The sequence below is a fragment of the Brienomyrus brachyistius genome, chromosome 6, assembly GCF_023856365.1.
Source record: "Brienomyrus brachyistius isolate T26 chromosome 6, BBRACH_0.4, whole genome shotgun sequence".
NCBI lineage: Eukaryota > Metazoa > Chordata > Actinopteri > Osteoglossiformes > Mormyridae > Brienomyrus > Brienomyrus brachyistius.
The window spans coordinates 14,368,428-14,388,114 of NC_064538.1; the positions used below are offsets into that span (position 1 = coordinate 14,368,428).

The following is a 19,687-nucleotide window of genomic DNA, read 5'->3' on the forward strand; positions in this document are numbered from 1 at the left end:
GTATATACTACAATACTGTTGTTCCTATTCAACACAATTAAATCATCACAACAGCTGACAGAAACAAACCTATGTGTAAATTATACTTATTAAAATAACATTTTAAAAAATTCTCTGATTTATTAATTCAAATGGCATCAGGTACTCAAGTTCCCAAAGCAATCTTGCACACCTTACTTACATATAATGCGAATTATTAAAATTATTATTCATTATTATCTTGAGCGGACTTAGAACTCAAGAAGTTCAGAAAGGGTCTTTGGGATTAAATGGTCTTGTCAGTAACATTAATTATTCAGATAAAGGAAAAGAGAGCTATCATGAAAGTTAGTGTACAGATAGGGACAAGTGCTGGATTATCCAAAGAGCAATATTCATGAAGCCATCTGACTCAGCATCCACTTTGGAGAGGGAGTGATTATTTCCAGGATACATTAACAACCTAAAACAAAAAAACAAAGTCAGAGTATGCATTTAAAACATGGTTTCACTGCTTACCAGTTCAAAACAAAAAAAAAAGTTAACAGCATAAAAATATTTCTGATTACTTTGTGTCTAATTTCCATCTGTTTCATAAAACTGGCATTATTCATATGCTGGAACGCTTATGCTTATAGAACAAATCAAAAAGATGGCAGATCAATGCAGTACATGGTCAACGTACAGTCGGTGGGTCACCCAGGTAATACAGTATTAAAATGGTAACAGCAGAACCCTAATACAGTCGAACCTCGTTACTACGTACCCCGGATACAACGTTTTCACCTTTTCAACGTACAGGTTTCTAATTCCCGTTTTTAGCCTATGTATTATTCCAATAGCAGCCATTGTTTACAGCGTACACCCTTACAGCGTAAACTTCGATACAACATCCAAATTTCTAGAGAAAATAATAATAATAATCGATACTTTATTGATCCCCCTAGGGAAATTGTCTTTACGCCTCCCATAACTTCTTCTTTTTCATAGAGGAAGTTGTCTGCGAAGGGCTGCCACCCATAGCGGCGCCCAGGGAGGCTGGGTTTGAACCTGCGACCTTCTGATTACAGACACACAGGCTTAGCCCACAGAGCCACACGCTGCTCCCCAAAAATACGAAAACTAACCATCGTTACAACGTACAGCGCTCTCCCCACCGACCACGCTACATCTACCTGTATCGACCTGATCTTCACCCGACAATGCACATTTGTCTATTGCGTTGTAACTTCCCGCGTTAAATGAGTTGCCTTGACCGATCGTTACTGGACTGCGTAGTAATGGCTTAAGTGTTATGTGCGTATTCTTTGTTTATTAAACCTTTATTTTTATTTTTATATAACCTTTTATTTATTAAACCTTTATTAAATCTCACTATTACCGGTCATGCCGGTAATTGTGAATTCAGAATAATAGTGGAACTAAAGGATTTTATGATTTAATTTGACCAATATTTCATTAATATTTTCAGGCCAAATGCCAATTTGGATGCGAATGTTTATTTTTAAAATCCATTTTGACCAGCCGTTGTGTATTTTTGTTGCCGTTTATCGCCGGCTGGCACTAAGTAATCGTGAGTAATTTCAGGAAAATTTCAAGGATCCAAATGAGCTTTGTCGAATTATTTAACAAGTAATAATGTGTTCGTTTATTTTGTAGTCAATTTAAGGGTCTGTTCAATTAAAGTTTTATCATTTACATGGATAGTTCTTTCATCCATCTTGCACCAAGTGGTTACAACGTTCTATGCTTATAACGTACATGTTTTTGATATCCCGTCTTGTACGTAGTAACGAGGTTCGACTGTATACACTCATTTGGTATACAAAAGGGAATTTCTCTGATGAATTATAGCTGTAACTCGTGATTTCCATGTGGCTTTCACATTAAGATCACCAAACGGCTCACCCCATACGCCCTGCTTACCGAACAGGCACCTGCAGAGCTTTCAGTGCCTTGTAATACTCGAGGCCCTGCTTACAGGGGACACGTCTGTCTTTCTCTCCCAGAGTGAGTAACACTGGCGTTTTCACCTGGGGAATATAAACAAAGAATGGAGGCATCCCCACTGATGGTCTAGATATAATGAATTTGAAAACACTGCTGTGCTTCCAAAAATCACTACAAGACACAAAACAAAAAAAGAATGTATCATAAGGGAGAAATTACACCCATGTCTCTAGTATTGCCTAAAGCTATTAAATAGCCCCAAAATGCTAATGTGATATTAAGGCAAACTAGCTAAGCATGCAGCACTACTACCTTTTTCCCCTGCTGCAATAACCATGAGGTTATTCAGAATGCTTAGCCTTTTTAAGCAGTATTTCACCATAGGTTTGTCAGTAACATGGTTATATGTGAGGTTCACACCGCTAACCAAAGGGACTTTGATGTCAGTGATGGGAGGTCACCTTTTTAACATGGCAGATGGGAGACTTGCTTAGCAGCTGCTCATAGGCTCTGGGATCAGGCAGGGTGTCAGTGCTGTACTGAAGTCCAGCCTCCACCATGCACCTGCAGCATGCACCTTGAGGTCATTCTCCAGCAGATTTCAGGTCTCACTGGATGCCATTTAATGTACTGAAATTCAGCACTGTAAAACTAGTTATGATTGGGCACAGTCCACAATTTATCCTTATTTAATAGTTTATCACAATTACTAGGGAAGTCATAAACACATTTTTTAACCTTTTCAGATAACAGTAGCATCAACATGTGAGAACACATTAATAAGGCTTCACAGTAAAAATCACCCCCATGACCCCTCATTACCAGTCTGGAATTTCAGTGCTGCTAATCATGGAGGCCAGGTTGATGACCGGATTCCGAGATACGCAGGCCTTGTAAAAGTCCGGATACTGGCCAATCAGGTGACACGCCAGGAAGCCGCCGTGGGAGCCCCCAGAAACAGCCACCTTCTGCTCATCGATCTCACCAAGTTTTATCAGGCTCTCCACTGCATTCTAAAGAAAACAGAAGTGAATCACTCACAACCCCGCTCTCTCCATCGCTATGCTACATCAGCATAGCTTATGTCCTTACGGGCTTGTAGAACTACCTGAAAGTTAATGATGATTATGGTGCCATCTATAGATGATAAACTAGAAGTGTGAAAAATGCAAATGCACAGCCATACCAACATCTAACCCCTTGACACTCATTTAACAGTTTAAGACCCAGCGAATGATTATTCTTCGTTTTTAGACAGATTATGAGCCAGTTCTACCTGAACATCTCTCACATCCTGATCGCCAACATTTCCAGGCAGGGAAAGGATGCTATCTTGGCCATATCCAAGAGACCCTCGATAGTTCACTACAAAATACAGAGGCACATAAAAATATAGATCTAAATTTCTTACAGTGCAAAGCAGATAGGCCAAAACAAATTAGCTCTATAAAAACACATTCATTCTACATAAACCAATTATAACCAATATATACAGTAAACAGATTAATTATAAACGATAAAAAATTTATAAAATTGATATGTAGCTACAATGTAGCTACTGAGACGTGACAGCACCTACTCACCCAGCAGCATGGCAAAGCCCATTTTGCATAGGACTGCACAAGACAGGAACCATTCAGCAACAAAGACAGAGTGGGGTCCCCCTGCAAACAGAGTATAGCACCTCAGCACTCACAGGACCTAATACACCAAGTACTGCAAACATTAGTAAGCTGAATACTCGGTTACCACATACCATGTGGGACCACAATCAGTGGCAGTGCAGTGCCTTCTTTTCTGTTCTTTGGTTTCAACAGGATCGCTTCAAAGTCCAGGCCAGCTGCCACAGAGTTTGAATTACTTTGCTGCACTTCCTACTAGGGTGCAGTGTACTTGCATAATGCCACAACCCATTTGGGCACAGCATTCATCAAGGGTCCATCAGTAGTAACCGAAGATATGCATAACACAAACATTTGCATTAAAAAAATTAAGGATTTGTTTTAAAGATTACGACAATTTAAGAAGCCTCGTGTTCAGCAGACACCTATTAAGAATGGCAAGGCCATGCTCACGGTATTTGCCGTTTTCTTGCTCAGGGGGCGGTGTGAAGTTCAGCACTTTCCAGTCGATGTCAGGGTGGGGCAGAGCCTCTTCTAGCGTCACCCACGACACTGACTCCTGGCCTCCTGACTCAGGCAGAAACCCTACCCTCTTCAGAACAAATGCCACACATCAAAATTTACCAGGTCTATGCTGGTAACTAATGCCAAATCTTTGTGGTATGATATCTAAGCCCTTTAAAGGGTGTAGAAAAGGTACCATATTTTAAAAAGATTTTGTTTGTTAAATAAAAGAATGTAATTCACCTATCAAATTTAATCAAAAAGGGTGATGCAAAAGCCATTTGTTGAATTAAAAAAGAATGACCTTTTTACTAACATAAAAGTTATCAATTTAATTTAATTTAATTTAATTTAATTTAAATGTTTTCATTTAATGAAAAGTATTTCCTGAGATATTCATTATTTATTTCCAGATAACAGCTCGTCTGGGATCATGTGGGACATTATGATCTTACCAGGCTGACCGGGCAGTTGGGGGAGGAACAGCTGACCACCATGAGGTCCCGTATGATGGTCAGCAGGGTCCAGCTGCCAATGTCTGATTCTGGTGAGGCAAGGAACACAATGTGACTCACCCACAGAGCAGCATGAAAAAAATGGCTGCAAACTGTAGGCTTTTTACTTAATTACTTCCTCACTGAATGGAGTACAATTCCATTTATTTGAACCCTACAGGATGTAACTGGTGTAACTGGTTTAACAGTACATTCACTGTTAAAAAGTGATTTGCAAACCAGATTTAACGTTCCCTTCAGATCTCAATCAAACAGTCTAGTTGCCATGATGCAGTGGGAAGAATTAAATTGCATTTAACTTACTTGAAGTCAGTGAGGTGACATTTCCAGTTGTTATGTCAACCTGAAGTATATCCTTATAGAAAAACATGAAAAAGGTTAGTTACACAAACAGAGATAGATGGTATAGAAAGACCACAAAGAAAAGCAAATTCTCCCAATACATTTTCACAAACTGGTTAGTCACTGAGGATTACAGTATTCTGGAGACTATCACAGGCAAGCAGGAGATATGCCAGAAGGCCACTGCAGAAAGAAAATTCAAAACTAAAAAAATAATAATTGTGTGCGAGTGTGTAAAGTACACTAGATTAACAGATGTTTTTGACAAGTTAGGTTTCCTTTATTTTTTAGAAAAAAGGCCTTAGTTATGTGAAAGGGTGAGAGATGGCATTATTAAAATGTCTAACTCATCACTACATTCCCCCATGACATTTTTTTTTAGTAAACAGCGTCTCAGACAACCTTGGTGCCTATCTTGTAAGAGCTGGTTTACCTTCCGGCTCCTCTGAGCACAGGAGAGCAGAACTTTCTGGCTGTCCGCTGACCAGCAGAAGGAAGACAGCATGGAGCTGTAGATCCCAGTGAACCCATCTATGGCACAAATGCATGACCTTCACACAGTGTGTACACACAGAAACCCACGCACTATCTGTCACGATTACAAGCTGAGGGCATCGACCATGTCTACGAAACCAGTGTTTACTGGACAAGATATCCTTAAAAATCAGCAGAGGACTGAAACCACTTGTGCAAGCTGCATCAAAACCTCACTATTTCCTTATTGAAGATGTAACTCCGACTGTGAAAACATATACTGGAAATAGCAGGGAGGATGGCATGCAGAGATGACACCTCATCAAGGCGGAACATGAGCCAATGAACCGTTCATAGATAAGCATTTAATGGGAGTACCATACCTTCTCTGGGCCTGTTGACTACATCCACGATGACTGATGTCTTCTTCGTGTACCAGTCATACTACAGGAGATAATAATTAGATAATTTTACACTGGTGCCAAATAAAAGTATTACTGACTGTGGTTTCAATAAATTTTACAGCATCTCTGTTTGATTGCCTTAAAAAGTTTAAAAAGACCAAGTTTGGTACTGAATGTCTGTTCACTGCTGTTCCTGTCGGCTCTGTTCAGAGCCGTTTTCTCACACCATATTACACCAGTCTCTCGGTTTCACACTCGCCTCATGGTCACCATCCAACTTCTCTATCTATGCACGACCACGCACTGCTTAAATTGACAGAGTGTCCTGCCGCACACTGACCATGCAGAGACGGCTGCACTGCTGGTGAGGACCATACACCCCACATTCCAGGTAGACAATGCGGCAGAGGTCTGGGCTCAGACGGGGGGAGCAGACGGCACTGGAATCGGAGGAGAGCTGCTCTGTAGGCTCAAACAAGATATCCTTTAGGACAAAGCTGGTCACACTTATAGAGGCTGAGAATCAGGCAACTGTGGGACACGTCATTAGAGGGGGCAATGTGTGGGTTAGGCCTCTGGGCCTATGAATGGAAGATTGCTGGTGTGAATCCCATCTTTGACTTAATAGTCACATATGTGTTGGGCCCTTAAGAAAGGCCCTTAATCCCCTGCACTTGGAGCTCAAGCTTTGTTCTGACCCATTTGTCTGTGTCTCAAAGGAGGTAAAAATAGGATATGTACAAAAAGCATTCCAATATTCCTGTAATTGCGCAAATGGCAAGTAAAGCATCATATATTCATTTATTCACTTATTATTATTCTGTCATCTTTATTCACTGTGACATGAGCAGTCCCAAATTGCACCTGACTGATATAAAAATGTTATCACCAATACAGATATTAATTTAAATATTCTTATATTCATTAACTAAAATATAAGACCCTTAGGTATCCCACAAGGAAAGCACAACCCGAAACACTATCCTATAATTCAGATCATTCAATTAATGGGTTTAAAACAGATTTAGCTGATGATAAATAACTGAGACACGATGTTTAGCACTACCGCTGTGATGTAGAGGTGAGGAAACCAAAAATGAAGAGACAGGTGAGAAAAATGTGGATAGAAGGCAAATAAGCCTAAAAATCAATGTGGGGGAAATTGAACTTACCGCATTCGCCACTGGTAAGATCCACATAAAACAAGGAAGACCTTGAGAGAAAGTGCACACACACTGGGATTACTGTCATGGCGACAGTCAGAGGAACATGTTACTATAAGGGGAGCAGCACACTGTGGTCATACCTTCTGTTAGGGCAGAATTTTAGGCCCAGGCGGAAAGGTTCGTGCAACCAGCCCACAAAGACTACACCCGTGTCGTTAGGTGCCCAAAATGCCTGCAGGCAAACAGACAAAGCCAGGGTATTTAGTTGTTCTTCATAGCAGGTTAGATGCCAAGCTGCCCTAGGGGTATACCCACACAGAATGGCAAAAGCCCAGGAGGAGAGCTGATATATCTGCAATCATGAGTAACATGAATGACATGGTCAAAATGGAGAGAATTAACCAAATGAGAAAGTAACTAGGGTAGTGACATATCCAACTCTGTCACCGGGCGTACCCTGCCTTGCTGCCTGACACAGGCTCTATGCTCACTCTGATGCCACAATATTTAAGTGTCTCTAAAACAGTGGATGGGTGGGTGGGTGACATTATTTATAATGGGCAGAGACAAAATAATCAAGCTGGAATATCAGTGGAAACAGGTTACTGTGTGCTAGAAGCAGCATGAAAAAAAAATGCAGCTTAACATGCAAGTTGATTGAGGGGCGGTATTTTACAAAAAAAAATCCACTAAGCCTACATAAAATACACTGACAATTATCTCAAACCGACACATGGAGTGGAAGCAAAGTGTGCTGGGAAAGAGGACAAACAGGAAGCCAGACCTGGCCAGGAGAGATGTGTTCAGGGATTCCCTCCAGGACAGAGACATTGTTTCCCTCAATGTCCAAAATGCACAGCACCGGCACACTCTTATTCACCAGAGATTCTCCCCAATCCTCGTAATAAACAAACTGGTCTTGCTTTAAGTACACAGGAAGAGAAGACAAACATATTTCATTCTATAAGAAGCACTGTTACATTTAATTAATTTATCCACAAAAAAACAATGTTTTAACTACGTCGTAAGTGCAATCTTAGATATGACTCAGTGCAGGAAAAACAAACAATAACAGGCATCAACATAATAAATATAATCATCAACACAAACTAAGAGTAAAAATGTCTCACTACCTTTATAGACTCTTTCTTTCCCACTTTCAGACTGTCTTCTTCATCTCCCAGGGAACATGATTCAGGTGATTCAGTCTGTAGGAGAGCCAGTGACGGGGAGGACGTTTCTTTACGACATCTTTCAGACCGACGTTTTAAAGAAAGAAATTGACTGTGTCTACACTAAGTTCAAGTCTTTTGTTCCAAACCTTTCAGGCATGTCACAATAACTGCACGTATCACAAACAACCAGACAAGAAACAAAATCAACCACAATCAAACAATTATGATTAATCACTAAGAGCACTGAGGAAACTTTAAAAACCTGAAAAAATGACTCCGTCTTTGGTCTCTTCTTTTCAGCCACATACAGAAGGTGTGTTTCAGAGTGGGACCAGACCAAGCTTCCAAACTGATCTGTACAAAAGTTTAAGACCCAAAATGAACACAGACAGCTTTGAGATTTAACGTAGGCCTCCCGCGTAAGACAGAGTTAGCCGTACCATCCTCATAGACTTTGCCGTGTTTCTTCAGAGCTGTCAGGTTAATGCTCTTCACTTTGCTATTCTTGGTCCACACCTGAAAATGAAAAGAAAAAAAAACCGCAGGAAATCATTTTTAGCGAGAAAACCTAATATTAAGAGGCACAAAGTTCAAGTTCAGAAAGTACAAATCCAAAAGCAAGATTGTGTTGAGCCACATTTACAGAGTACTCAACTGGTTGGTAGATACAAAATCTTGGACTGGGCTTAAACTTTCCAGACCTGAACTTTCCACCTCTGCTAATATTCTTCAAACTAACATTAAATTAAAGAGCAGTGATAACTTACCTCCAGAAACTGTTTCTCTTCTCCTTTGATGATGCACTCCCGGACCACTGCTTTCATGTCACCAGAAGGTGAGTCTTTGCTCAAGAGCCTAGTCAGACAGTACAACTGTGATTTACCAAATTATCCAATAAAGCAATAAGGTGCACATTTTGTGTTTGGTTTTTTGGGTGTTTATGAAAAAGTGGAATGGTTGTAAGTGTTAATAGAAATCATTCCTTTTAAGAACAAGGATTAGATTTAGACCAGACAATTTCCCCCTACATACACTCCCTTTATCTCTGTGCAGTTTCCTGATGGACCTGAATACACAATGGATTTGTCATCATGGAAGACGATGTATTGTCGGCAGAACTTGACTTTTTCATTCCTTTCAAAATCAGGCTGACTCCATTCTGCATAGAAAAAATGTTGAGTGCAGTCAATTTATATTTCATTATTAGTTATGTTCAATGTACATGTAGCATTTAATAGACATCTAAATGCATGATACATGCATTTATGGAAATCATACGCAAGATTGTTCTCATGAAAAATATAGAACTGTTAAAAAGGGGGAATGAAAAAACACATTTTAAGTTCATTCATCTTCTGTACCCACTTGTCCTATTCAAGATCATTGGGAGTCTGGAACCTATCCCAGAGGCTATATGTGGGAGCAAGGCAGGGAACAACCCAGAATGCAGCACCAACCCATCACAGGGCACACTCCCACCTACAAACAACTGGAGAACTCCAATTAGGCTCAGCATGTCTTTGGACCTGGGGGAAATGGAAGTACCAAGACAATCCCAGAACAACATTTCAACTCCACACACACATAGAGCCCTCACAGACACAAACCCTTGTCTCAGAGGTGTGATGCAGTGATAACCACTGTGCCACCGTTTGGCCTCGACCTTAAATCTATAAGTAAAATAATAAAGATTATCAAAAAAAAAAAACACTGAAAGCACACCATTCAGACAGATGCTGAAATGTCCATTATTATTACGTTACCTGTATAGATATTGCAGTATTTTCCTCCGTACTGCGATGTGATCACTGGCCCGATTTCAGCTGTGGCCAACGAGGGAAATAGACTATGCTCTCGGTAGAGCTTGGCGATCTCGTCTGGACTGGTAACGACCTTGTGACACAGGCGAGACAAACTTGAATCTTGGGTTACAGACAAAACCCTCGGCAATGAATGCATGAGAGGCAAGCAGCGCCGCTACAACTTTAACTTTACTTATTTAACAGACGCGTTTTGCGATGCACGAGAGTTAATATAACCCCATAACAGTATTCATTAAGCTGGGTTATGACCCGGACACAGGGATTTCCAATAAGAAGGGTGATGCTGTGGGCTTAAGGATGGAGACTAAGAAGTTCTTAAGATCTTAAGATCAGAGCTGGAAAACTACCTGAATGCCGTGCCTACAGTCCACAGACAGCCACCCGGAAGAATTAACCAGCTAGACCGGCAGCGTCGGGTTTTGTCACAAACCTGTTCTGACCGAGTGATTAAAATACACCTTACTATTGTATTTAGTAAGTTCAGAGAAGCCATTTAATATTAAATGTAGTTATTTCCTATATATTAAGGAACACTAACTAGCAGTATTGCCAGTAGTTAACATGGACACATTTCAAAGTCCCTTTACAGTACTGCTTGTCTGCAGTGTCTTCAGCACAGTGTTGAAGAATTCGTTCCAAAATTATTTTCGTTACTTCCACCTTCATTCCAATTTAGGTAATTTCTAAATGATTTAACAGCCACTTATCTAAAGTTGCATGCGGAGATTTGCTAACTAAATAGGAAAAAAAACCCAATTACTTAGTAACTAGGATGTGTGTTAATGCATAATTGACTGGAATACATTATCAGCAGCATAGCCGTCGGAAGTCACAAAAAAATGTAAAAGATGGAATAAAAGCATCGAGATGTGTCCTCTGGTCCCATTCGTACGAATACGAAACACACAAGTAAAGAAAGGCTTCGGGCTAGCGCCCTGATTCTCTCACAACGACAACGATAAACTATACATTTTTACAGACTGCCTCAACGACACTAAATATAATATTCCTTTTCCAATAAACGCCTACAATTCCAGCATTTACGTATAAATTTATGAAGACGGTTCTAAAGAAACTATAAAATACATTAAAATATCTCCAAACCTGAGACTCCATACTGCCGTCAGACGCAGCGCGAGAATGAGTCGTACCACCTTCGTAAATAAAGGGGATTTATATTTACATTTATGAAATCTAGTTCACATTTAGTTCAGTGAAATATCATGTATAAATACACACTATACAATTTTCATGAATAATATTACTCCCTGTGTAAGACTTTTTGGTAAAAAAAAAAACATAACAGTTTTTATTTTGGATCTAATGGTACATCCCAGGTCGTTTGCGCGTGACTGTCGTGGGTAAAATGCGTTCTCTGTTTGGGTAATATGCGTTGTCTGTACGTACAACTACAGCTCAGTGTTAAAGTCTGCAGGTTGTCTTTCTACCTGTATGAAAAGAAATATCAGCTATGGATCTGTCTTTATTTCAAAATGAAAAAATGCAAGTTTAATCTAAATTAGGAATGCTTTCTATATGGACTCTGGAGTTCTGACATTCCTCATTTCCAGAAGTGTAGATATTTCACTGTATTGTACACCAACTTTGTTTTTGTACACCACAATTCATAAATAACTTATTCATGTTCTATAGATAAAGTTCTGTGTAGTATAGAATAAAGTTTAGTTAAAGTAAACATGCATTAGAATTAGGAGATCTCCAAGTGTTCATTGTAACGATTCTCTTCAGGGACAAGTTGTGAATGTCAAGCAAGCTAACTTGTCACTTTCATTTCAAGTCATCTGTGTCTGTGTAGTGATGTCACTGCAACACTGAAATCAACAACTGGACAAGACAGTCTAACGTTTGGTCGAGCTGTTTCACAAAAAAATTCTGTGAGCACATCATCAACATATTTTTCTTTATTTTTTTCCTGGATGGAAATGACTCATCAGGTCTTTTTTTCAGTTATCACATTACATGACATGATGCACCAAGTTTACTACAACTGTTTACAGGAATACACTGACACATACACGAGGTTTCACAATGGATACATGGAGTTTAGCTCATTGCACTTACAACAGTGAATGTAACTTTTTAAAACAAAATTATTTTTTCATCTTGTTTTTCAATTATTATAATTTATTTTTACATATCCACATCCACCTCCACCCATTTCAGAAATTACATGGAAGCCAAGGTAACGTTTTGAAGGTTCTCATATTACAAACACAACATGTATAGAAACTCTACAGAGATCAATATGTTTCTGGTTACAACTTGTTATCAACAGTCCATACGAGCCAGCCACATTCACGATGCTTTTTGAATTGTATGTTTCTTTTGTACACAAAGCACAAGCTGGCAGGTTGGCCAGTGTGGGACATGAGACACCCCATGCCAGCGGTCATTTTACTCATGAGATTTACACACTGTACAGAATTCTTTATAGTTCATAGTATTTGATATTTACAGTGAAGATGGTTGCTTGTCATTCTCCATAAAGGGCTAAAGAGCTGGCGGCTGCTTCTGGTCATGCACTTGTTATTACGTAGATAAATTATGGTTCCCTGGCTGTTGCCTTTATAGGTGGCGGTATTTATAGCGATCTGAAGCACTGGGACCCCCTTTCCTAATTATGTGGCCTTTCGCTCTCTGTCTCCATATACACAAAGACCCCACATATACACCAGCAAATGAAGTCATCACAGTTCTAACAGTTAGTATGCTAATTAAATGCACATTTTTGGTTGGCATAAAAGACACATTGCCTGTTTTGGCAAACACTGTCATCAGAAATCCATACAATCCATAGTAGGACTGTAAGGTAATCTATCTAGATGGCTTTCTTGAATGACTGGTTTTTAATAAGCCCTTACTTTTATGCATAAAATCCCCTCGAATGTGCTTTCCTGAGACAAAATAGCAATAAGATTATAAACTTCTGCAGACAAAATATTGACTTCTTTGACTGATAATTAAGATCATATAACCTTTTCTAACTGTCACATACCATCTGAATAAAGAATTATTATGATGTATCTAGTGAGTCAGCTGAAATTATATCAACGGCAGATATTAGTAAGTTTCTCAGTCTGCTGCACATTGACTAAAGGTGTTGGAAACCTCTCATAATATATTAATCAAGTGAAGTTTCAGACACTCAGAGGGAAAATGTGCCACCAGTGAACAAAATATAGATGTAATTTCTGTTTATATATTCCATAACAATAGTACTATACCATATATATATATATATATATTTCATTAAAATTTACTTTTAAATTATATACTCATATATTACTTTTTAGAACCTCCTAAATATATAAATTATATACAAACACACAGACATTTATACATATTTGCACACATATGTTTCCCCCAACTTCACACATGAGGTGAAGGTATCAGTGTAATTTTGTGCATGTAATAGAGTAATTTCTGGGAAATTGTATTGATTATCTCCATTACATCATAAGCCATTTCATGATATGCAAATGTGAATCCTTCTTTGTCAAACTAATTAACCATTTCATTCCTAAGGCATACATGAACAACTGCTCTTTATCCCAGTTTATGATTGCATAGTCACATTTGCTATAACTGCCACATTAGTCAAAACATTGAGGAGTATCCTGTTTTAGCTGTTATTCACTGCAAATAAATACATTGAAAACTGCAGGTAATACAGCGTAATTCTCATGGCATCCTCTGTAGTCACTAAAGGGCCGATGGTTGTGACCAAAGTGGTTGGAAACATTTTTTTTGTCCTTAGGAAAACTTAGTCATCAGTAATTGATGAAAATTCTGGTGTGGAACTGATCTTCTCTCCAACAGGTCAAATTAGCTACATACCGTATTATCTATGTTTGCCCCTGGTCTTACAAACCGTCTGACTGCAGATCTGTCACAATTTATAAATGCAGCTGTTATATGTTTTATATTTTTCTGTGACTAAACTGAATGAAAACAATCTAAGAATCTAGGTTATGTTAATAGAAAGGAATACAAATAACTTCGACCATGGACAGTTCTCTCTTTTTAAATCAGGTCGAAATTATCTAATTTTAGGCGGAGTGTATTTTTGACTAGATTATTACAAATGAACTACATTTCTGGATACATTTAGAATTATTTAAATTTAAAATGGTGGTGTATGAAAACCAGGATGCTAAAAGTATTGTATGAAAAAACATGGATACAGAGAAAAAATGGAGAGCATAAAAAATTATATGGCATATTGGATAAACTGTCTTTACTATTAACTTATGTAACACAACAGCTAACTTATGTAACCAGAATGAAATTCAAACTCCACAGCTCAGCAAATATGCCCTTAATAACTAACTACATCGTCAGGAAGGTTATCATTTGAATTTCCCAATCAAACGTAAAACAGGCTTATATAGTTACAGTTTCGCAAAATTCACTTGTAGAGTACATTTATTTTGAAGGTACTGTATGTTTCACAAAAATCCTGTTACTGCTGGTACACAAATAAATATTTCATACAAACACTTATATCACTCCCCAGCTAATACAGAAATGTTTATCGACTACATTAGCTTCTGTATGAGTCTCATCAACTTCATTTTTTTTCAATCAGAAAATGCCCGAACAACTGTTTAGCACACTTACAGTGGCTTCTGTTTGTTCCTTAATGATGCCTTAAATAGCTGTCCTGTATTATTGTTACATATTTTTTGCGAATAACAAGTGCATAAACTGGCAGCCGAGTGCTACAGAGAACAGAACACCCTGCAAACACTGAAATGAAGAAGGGCGTGCAAAACGTTTTACTGTGCCTAACAACCCATGCTTTAAGCCACGAGATGAAGGACAAACATGATTCTACATAGTTAACCCTTTGCCAAAGTTTTCCCACATCAAGGAATGGGGGGTCAAACATGCCACTAAAATAAAATACTTAATCCAATTATTAAATTACATACAAACAGCTAAATACAAACAACTCTACCCATTTTTATTCCTCAGCAACGCAATGCTGCTGTATTTTCAGACATAACGATGATAGTGGTATAGATTTTTTTGTCTTTATATCTTTTAATATGAATCATTGCATAGAACATTTTAAATGAAAAGATTACTTTTGACCACCATTTTTACTTGTTTGTCTGCTTGTTCTGATCTTGGATGGTTGGAAGCTGACATACAGGAAACAGATAAACACGTGGGATATGACGTTTCACCAGAGCATGCTTAACGTTCAGCAACTACAGAAAGACAATATATATCAAATTTAGGGCTGGGGTGGGGGTCAGGCTGGGCCAGGGTGTCTGTAACACTGCAACAAAACAGCAGGGGGCAAACTGACCTGAGAGGTTTTTCTGACGACTGTCAAAATCATGACTGGCTCCAGTAGAGCTTCTGCTATCCCAGAGTTTCATTGACTAAAGCTCCTTTCTCATACTGCACTTGTGCTATGCTCTTTGTGAAATTTCCTTCCTCAAGGAATTTAAATGACGCGATGCTGAGTTGGATCTCATGCAGTGAAAATTACCTGTCGCTATTCATTCCTTGAGTTTTTTTTAGTGCTCTTCTAACATTTGCCAGTGTTGAAACTACACAGCCTATCTGCATCGTCTGTGGAATGGCCAATGACACAGATGTAATTTATGATTATCTCATATGCATAGCACAGTGTGAGGGCCCCTTTGTAATTAACAGAATGGCCATGGTCTTCGTTTACTTATTTGGTAGTATTCGTTACAGCCTCCCACATGGTACTCTACATGTAAATGGCTTGTATGCATCTATGTTTATCTATGTAACTCAAGACATGAAGGCACACTATATATGTAAAATATGCCTATAGCGTCTCATTTTCTAGTCTTTTGCTTTCATTGCCTCATGCAGAAAGGTTTTTCCCCCCATATCAGTCTTACTTTTCCCCCTTTTCCCATTATTCTTGCATGCTTATAACTTATTTTCAAAAGAGCGATTAGCATAGACTCCCTGCATCATGAATATGGTCCAGCTGTAGTTACTCCTCCCTGTTTTGTTGCAGTGAAGACTGACAGTCTTTTTGCGATGTATTAGTCCATTACAGGGATAATAACAGAGGCAACACATTCCTGACCCCATGTTCTGAAACAACACAAGATTGTGCTTTTAACATACTGTCTTCTGCATGCTATTGCTTTTTTTGGAAAACAAAAATTGTATTATAATAATTATGGCAATTATGATAAGAAGAACAAATGAAAAGCAATACAAAAGTGTAAAACAAACACTAAAAGTATTAATTCATATTTAAAACTGTACTCGAGCTGGAAAAATTACATACATATATAGCATACAGTGTGTGAAGAAATTAAAAAAGGCTATACGGATAAAAAATGTGAGGTATATAAGCAAAACAAAATACTATTAAGGCTGTCATGATGCAAAATCAAGAAAATACATGTAAAAATTAAATATAAATAATAAAAATAAATAATATAAAACATCGAAAACCCAGCAATTTCTGGTGATTTCACAATGGCTTTGCAATTGCTCAAACAGCCTTGACCACATTGACTTCTGAGGGCTTCCCTAACCTCAGAGAAGTGTTCAGTGATGTGGCTTGATTGGTCTTGCTTCTCATCTTTCTTTTAAATATTATATGTCTTCTCTTTTTTTAAAATGTCATATGGCCTCCTTAATTTTAATGATGAACAGTGGTAGGTCTTGGATAGAAATTCACATGCATTCTAATCATAAATCCTCTTCTGGACACATTCCAAGGAAAAAGTCTGCATTCAAAAACGATGTTTCCATACTGGAATGTAAAGATATCAAAACCAAAGAGGACAACAGGGATATTTTGTTGTCATCGTAATAATTTCCTCACAATACCTGCCAAATATTATTATGTGAAGAAAAAGTTCCTTTAGTACAGGAAAAACCCATGAAGCATTTAGAGAACAAGTGGATATTGTGGCTTGTTTTCTGAGCACAAGTGTTTGGAATTAAGGATCCCCAAGATGTGATGTAATCCCTCTGAGGTGGCATCTCACACATCGAGAAAGTGAAACATTTATATATTTTCATCATCCGAACCCAGACTTTTCCAACTGTGCTTTTGAAGAAGTGCTATAGCCGACATTCCTTTCCAAACCTTGAGGTTGCTGGCCTTGGTCATCCAAGGTTTATATACAAAGCTCTGGTCAAAATACATCTCTTTCCTAGAACAGTTTTCTTTAACCCGTAGCTCATCCAGAAACCTTCTCAAAAATATTGGGTAAAGACGGGATCCTCAGAATTACCTGTGGAAAAAAATAGACAAAACATTTTAATACCCTGTATTCTGCATTAATGCAAAACTGTTATCCACACCATCTTGTCATTGACACCTCACCTTCATTGAGCTGAATCTTGAACACCTATTTTGTCATTTTATTTGCTCACTGCTATCGTCCTCCAGTGTCTTATTCCTCGCATATATGCAAACATTCATCTGTGCAGCATTTAGAAATTAAGGGGATGCCCTTGAAAATATGAAAAGTTTAATTACATTTATCTCAATAAAAAATTATATTCATTTTAAAATGAGTGATATAGTATAGGGCGGCATGGAGGTGCAGTGGTTAGCACTGTTGCCTCACACCTCTGGGACCCGGGTTCGAGTTCTACTCCGGTTTCCCCCCACAGTCCAAAAACATGCTGAGGCTAATTGGAGTTACTAAATTGCCCGTAGGTGTGCATGCGTGAGTGACTGGTGTGTGAGTGTGCCCTGCGATGGGCTGGCCCCTCATCCTGGGTTGTTCCCTGCCTCGTGCCCATTGATTCCGGGATAGGCTCCGGAATCCCCGCGACCCAGTAGGATAAGTGGTTTGGAAAATGGATGGATGGATGATATAGCATAGAAGTATGATTTCAAGCTGTTATTTACCGTCATGTTAGCGTGCATGTAATTTTAACGGTAACTGGAAACAATTATGCATTTCAGACCGCGACAGAGGTTGTGGTGTCTTTCCAAGCTGCCTGACTACATCCCCCCACCCTTAATGGGAAGCCTGCAAATACCAGCAACCTTCTCTCTTTAGATATCTACCTGCTAATGGCAAACTGCAGAGGAGCTCCACTGACTCAGGGCTGTACTGGCATACCTTGTATTTTAATGTCTGCCCCTTGACAGAAGAAACAAATTACAGCCAGTACTAAGATTGGAGCAGCAGACAGTGTGGGAGCTGGACTGGCTTCAGCACAATCTGAGGTGGAACAGCTGGTGACCATCTGAGTGGAGCTCATAAACTTACACAATCACATTGTGAACCAGAGGATCATGAGGTGATCTGAACCTCCAGGCACAATGCATGGAAACTACCTGAAATTAATGTGCTGTAAAACATGTGTCTAGCACACAGTTTAGTAAGCATTCACTGAAAACTGGTCAAAATGTAAGACTTAACATACTTGTATGATCATGTACAGCATGTATATGAAACTGAAAAGGAACGTCTTTCGTGAGTTTCTGTGATTGAGGAATTCCATTTGAAAGAATTGACGATGTGTATAAAATAAAAATTGTAGGGGGACTGCAGCACGAATGGGAAGTAGGGATTGTTTCGGGCACTAGATGGCAGAAAAGCAAAGGGCAAGCAGAAATAACTTTCACATTATCTGTTAAACCATTGATTCTCAATAGGGACCCCCAGACAGTCTACGGGGAGCAAAAATGCAAACTGTTTGGCAGGGAGCTGGGAGGGAGCAAAAACATGGACCATTTGTGGGTCCCTGAGGACTGGATTGGGAAACAGTGTGTTAAACAACAGGATGCTACTATGGTAAGTTCACAATTATTCCTTTTCTTACCGTTTCATTTATGTTCATTAATTGGCAAAACACAAAATAGGCCTGCATTTGAGATCACATTTGTGTGTGAGATCACATGACCCCCATGGTTATGTGGGTATTCCCTGGGTGCGTCCTCCTACAGTCTGAAAATATGCATTTGATATGAAATAGTGTTTATAAATGAACCATAGCATGTGGGTGTGTGAGGGAGTGTGAGCTCTATGCCGCACTTGCATCTAGCACAAGGTGTTCGCTGTTGAGTCCCCTGAATTCTTTGGCACAAACTCCAGGCTGACTGTGACCCTTAACTGTGTAGAGGGTTATAGAATGGATGGATAATATCATATAATGGACTGTGTTGGTGTACAGCTTTATTTTGGAACTGTAAGAACAATTAATGAGTTTTGCATAGAAAAATATTCTATTCAGAATTTTCTACATAATTATAACTTCTTTTCAGGGTTCACATTTGAAAAGATTTATTCTGTTTTTAATTTTGCAGAGAATTACCCCAAGGGTTTTTGTCTTTCTGTTTGGAATCCATAAGTTTTATTGAGGGGCGGCATGGCGCTGCAGTGGTTAACACGGCTGCCTCATACCTCTGGCACCAGAGGGTGAGTCTCTGCCATGGCTGTGTGTGTGTATGGAGTTTGCATGTTCTCCCCATGTTGTTGGGGGGTTTCCTCTGGCTACTGAGGCTATGTGCAGTTACAAAATTGCCCGTAGGTTTGAATGGTGTGTGAGTCTGCCCTGTGACAGGTTGGCACCCCATCCTGGGTTGTACCCTGCCTTGTGCTGGTAGTCTCCTGGTTAGGCCCCTCTGACCCTGAATAGGACAAGCAGTTTCAGAAAATGGATGGATGGATGGAAGTTTTATCGACAAGGTTACTCAGAGAGGAGTATGGTTGCCAAGGGTTGAATCTTGCCTACA

The 19,687-nt window shown here is 39.1% G+C and overlaps 2 protein-coding genes across 7 annotated transcripts in view; both read right to left on the reverse strand.

Moving 5' to 3' along the window:
* Positions 1-95: 95 nt before the first annotated feature.
* Positions 96-11,144, reverse strand: LOC125744718 (acylamino-acid-releasing enzyme-like). The gene is made up of 23 exons (XM_049016847.1): positions 11,059-11,144; positions 9,895-10,024; positions 9,164-9,290; positions 8,899-8,986; positions 8,572-8,647; positions 8,394-8,485; positions 8,090-8,164; positions 7,741-7,878; positions 7,097-7,188; positions 6,963-7,003; positions 6,131-6,252; positions 5,770-5,830; positions 5,346-5,443; positions 4,874-4,925; positions 4,511-4,599; positions 4,005-4,143; positions 3,686-3,769; positions 3,513-3,593; positions 3,206-3,294; positions 2,752-2,942; positions 2,391-2,493; positions 1,906-2,012; positions 96-442 (listed from the first exon to the last, which is right to left on the reverse strand). Exons 1-23 carry the CDS (start codon positions 11,068-11,070, stop codon positions 328-330), a joined length of 2,202 nt encoding a protein of 733 aa, XP_048872804.1. The 5' UTR covers positions 11,071-11,144; the 3' UTR covers positions 96-327.
* Positions 11,145-11,870: 726 nt separating this feature from the next.
* Positions 11,871-19,687, reverse strand: part of bsna (bassoon presynaptic cytomatrix protein a) — a 121,894-nt gene continuing 114,077 nt past the window's right edge. For 4 of the 6 annotated variants that reach the window (XM_049017189.1, XM_049017186.1, XM_049017184.1 and 1 more), the window contains one exon: positions 11,871-17,225. The gene's annotated coding sequence lies outside the window, so the exon portion shown is untranslated. The other 2 variants (XM_049017187.1, XM_049017185.1) reach the window with 1 other exon arrangement.

Excerpts from the sequence above, each read along its gene's own strand:
- LOC125744718 (XM_049016847.1), bottom strand. Across the intron at positions 6,253-6,962 it reads TCTTACCAGTGGCGAATGCG|AGCAGCTCTCCTCCGATTCC; the intron begins GTAAGTTCAATT and ends TTGAGCCTACAG. Across the intron at positions 4,926-5,345 it reads GTGCTCAGAGGAGCCGGAAG|GATATACTTCAGGTTGACAT; the intron begins GTAAACCAGCTC and ends TTTTTCTATAAG.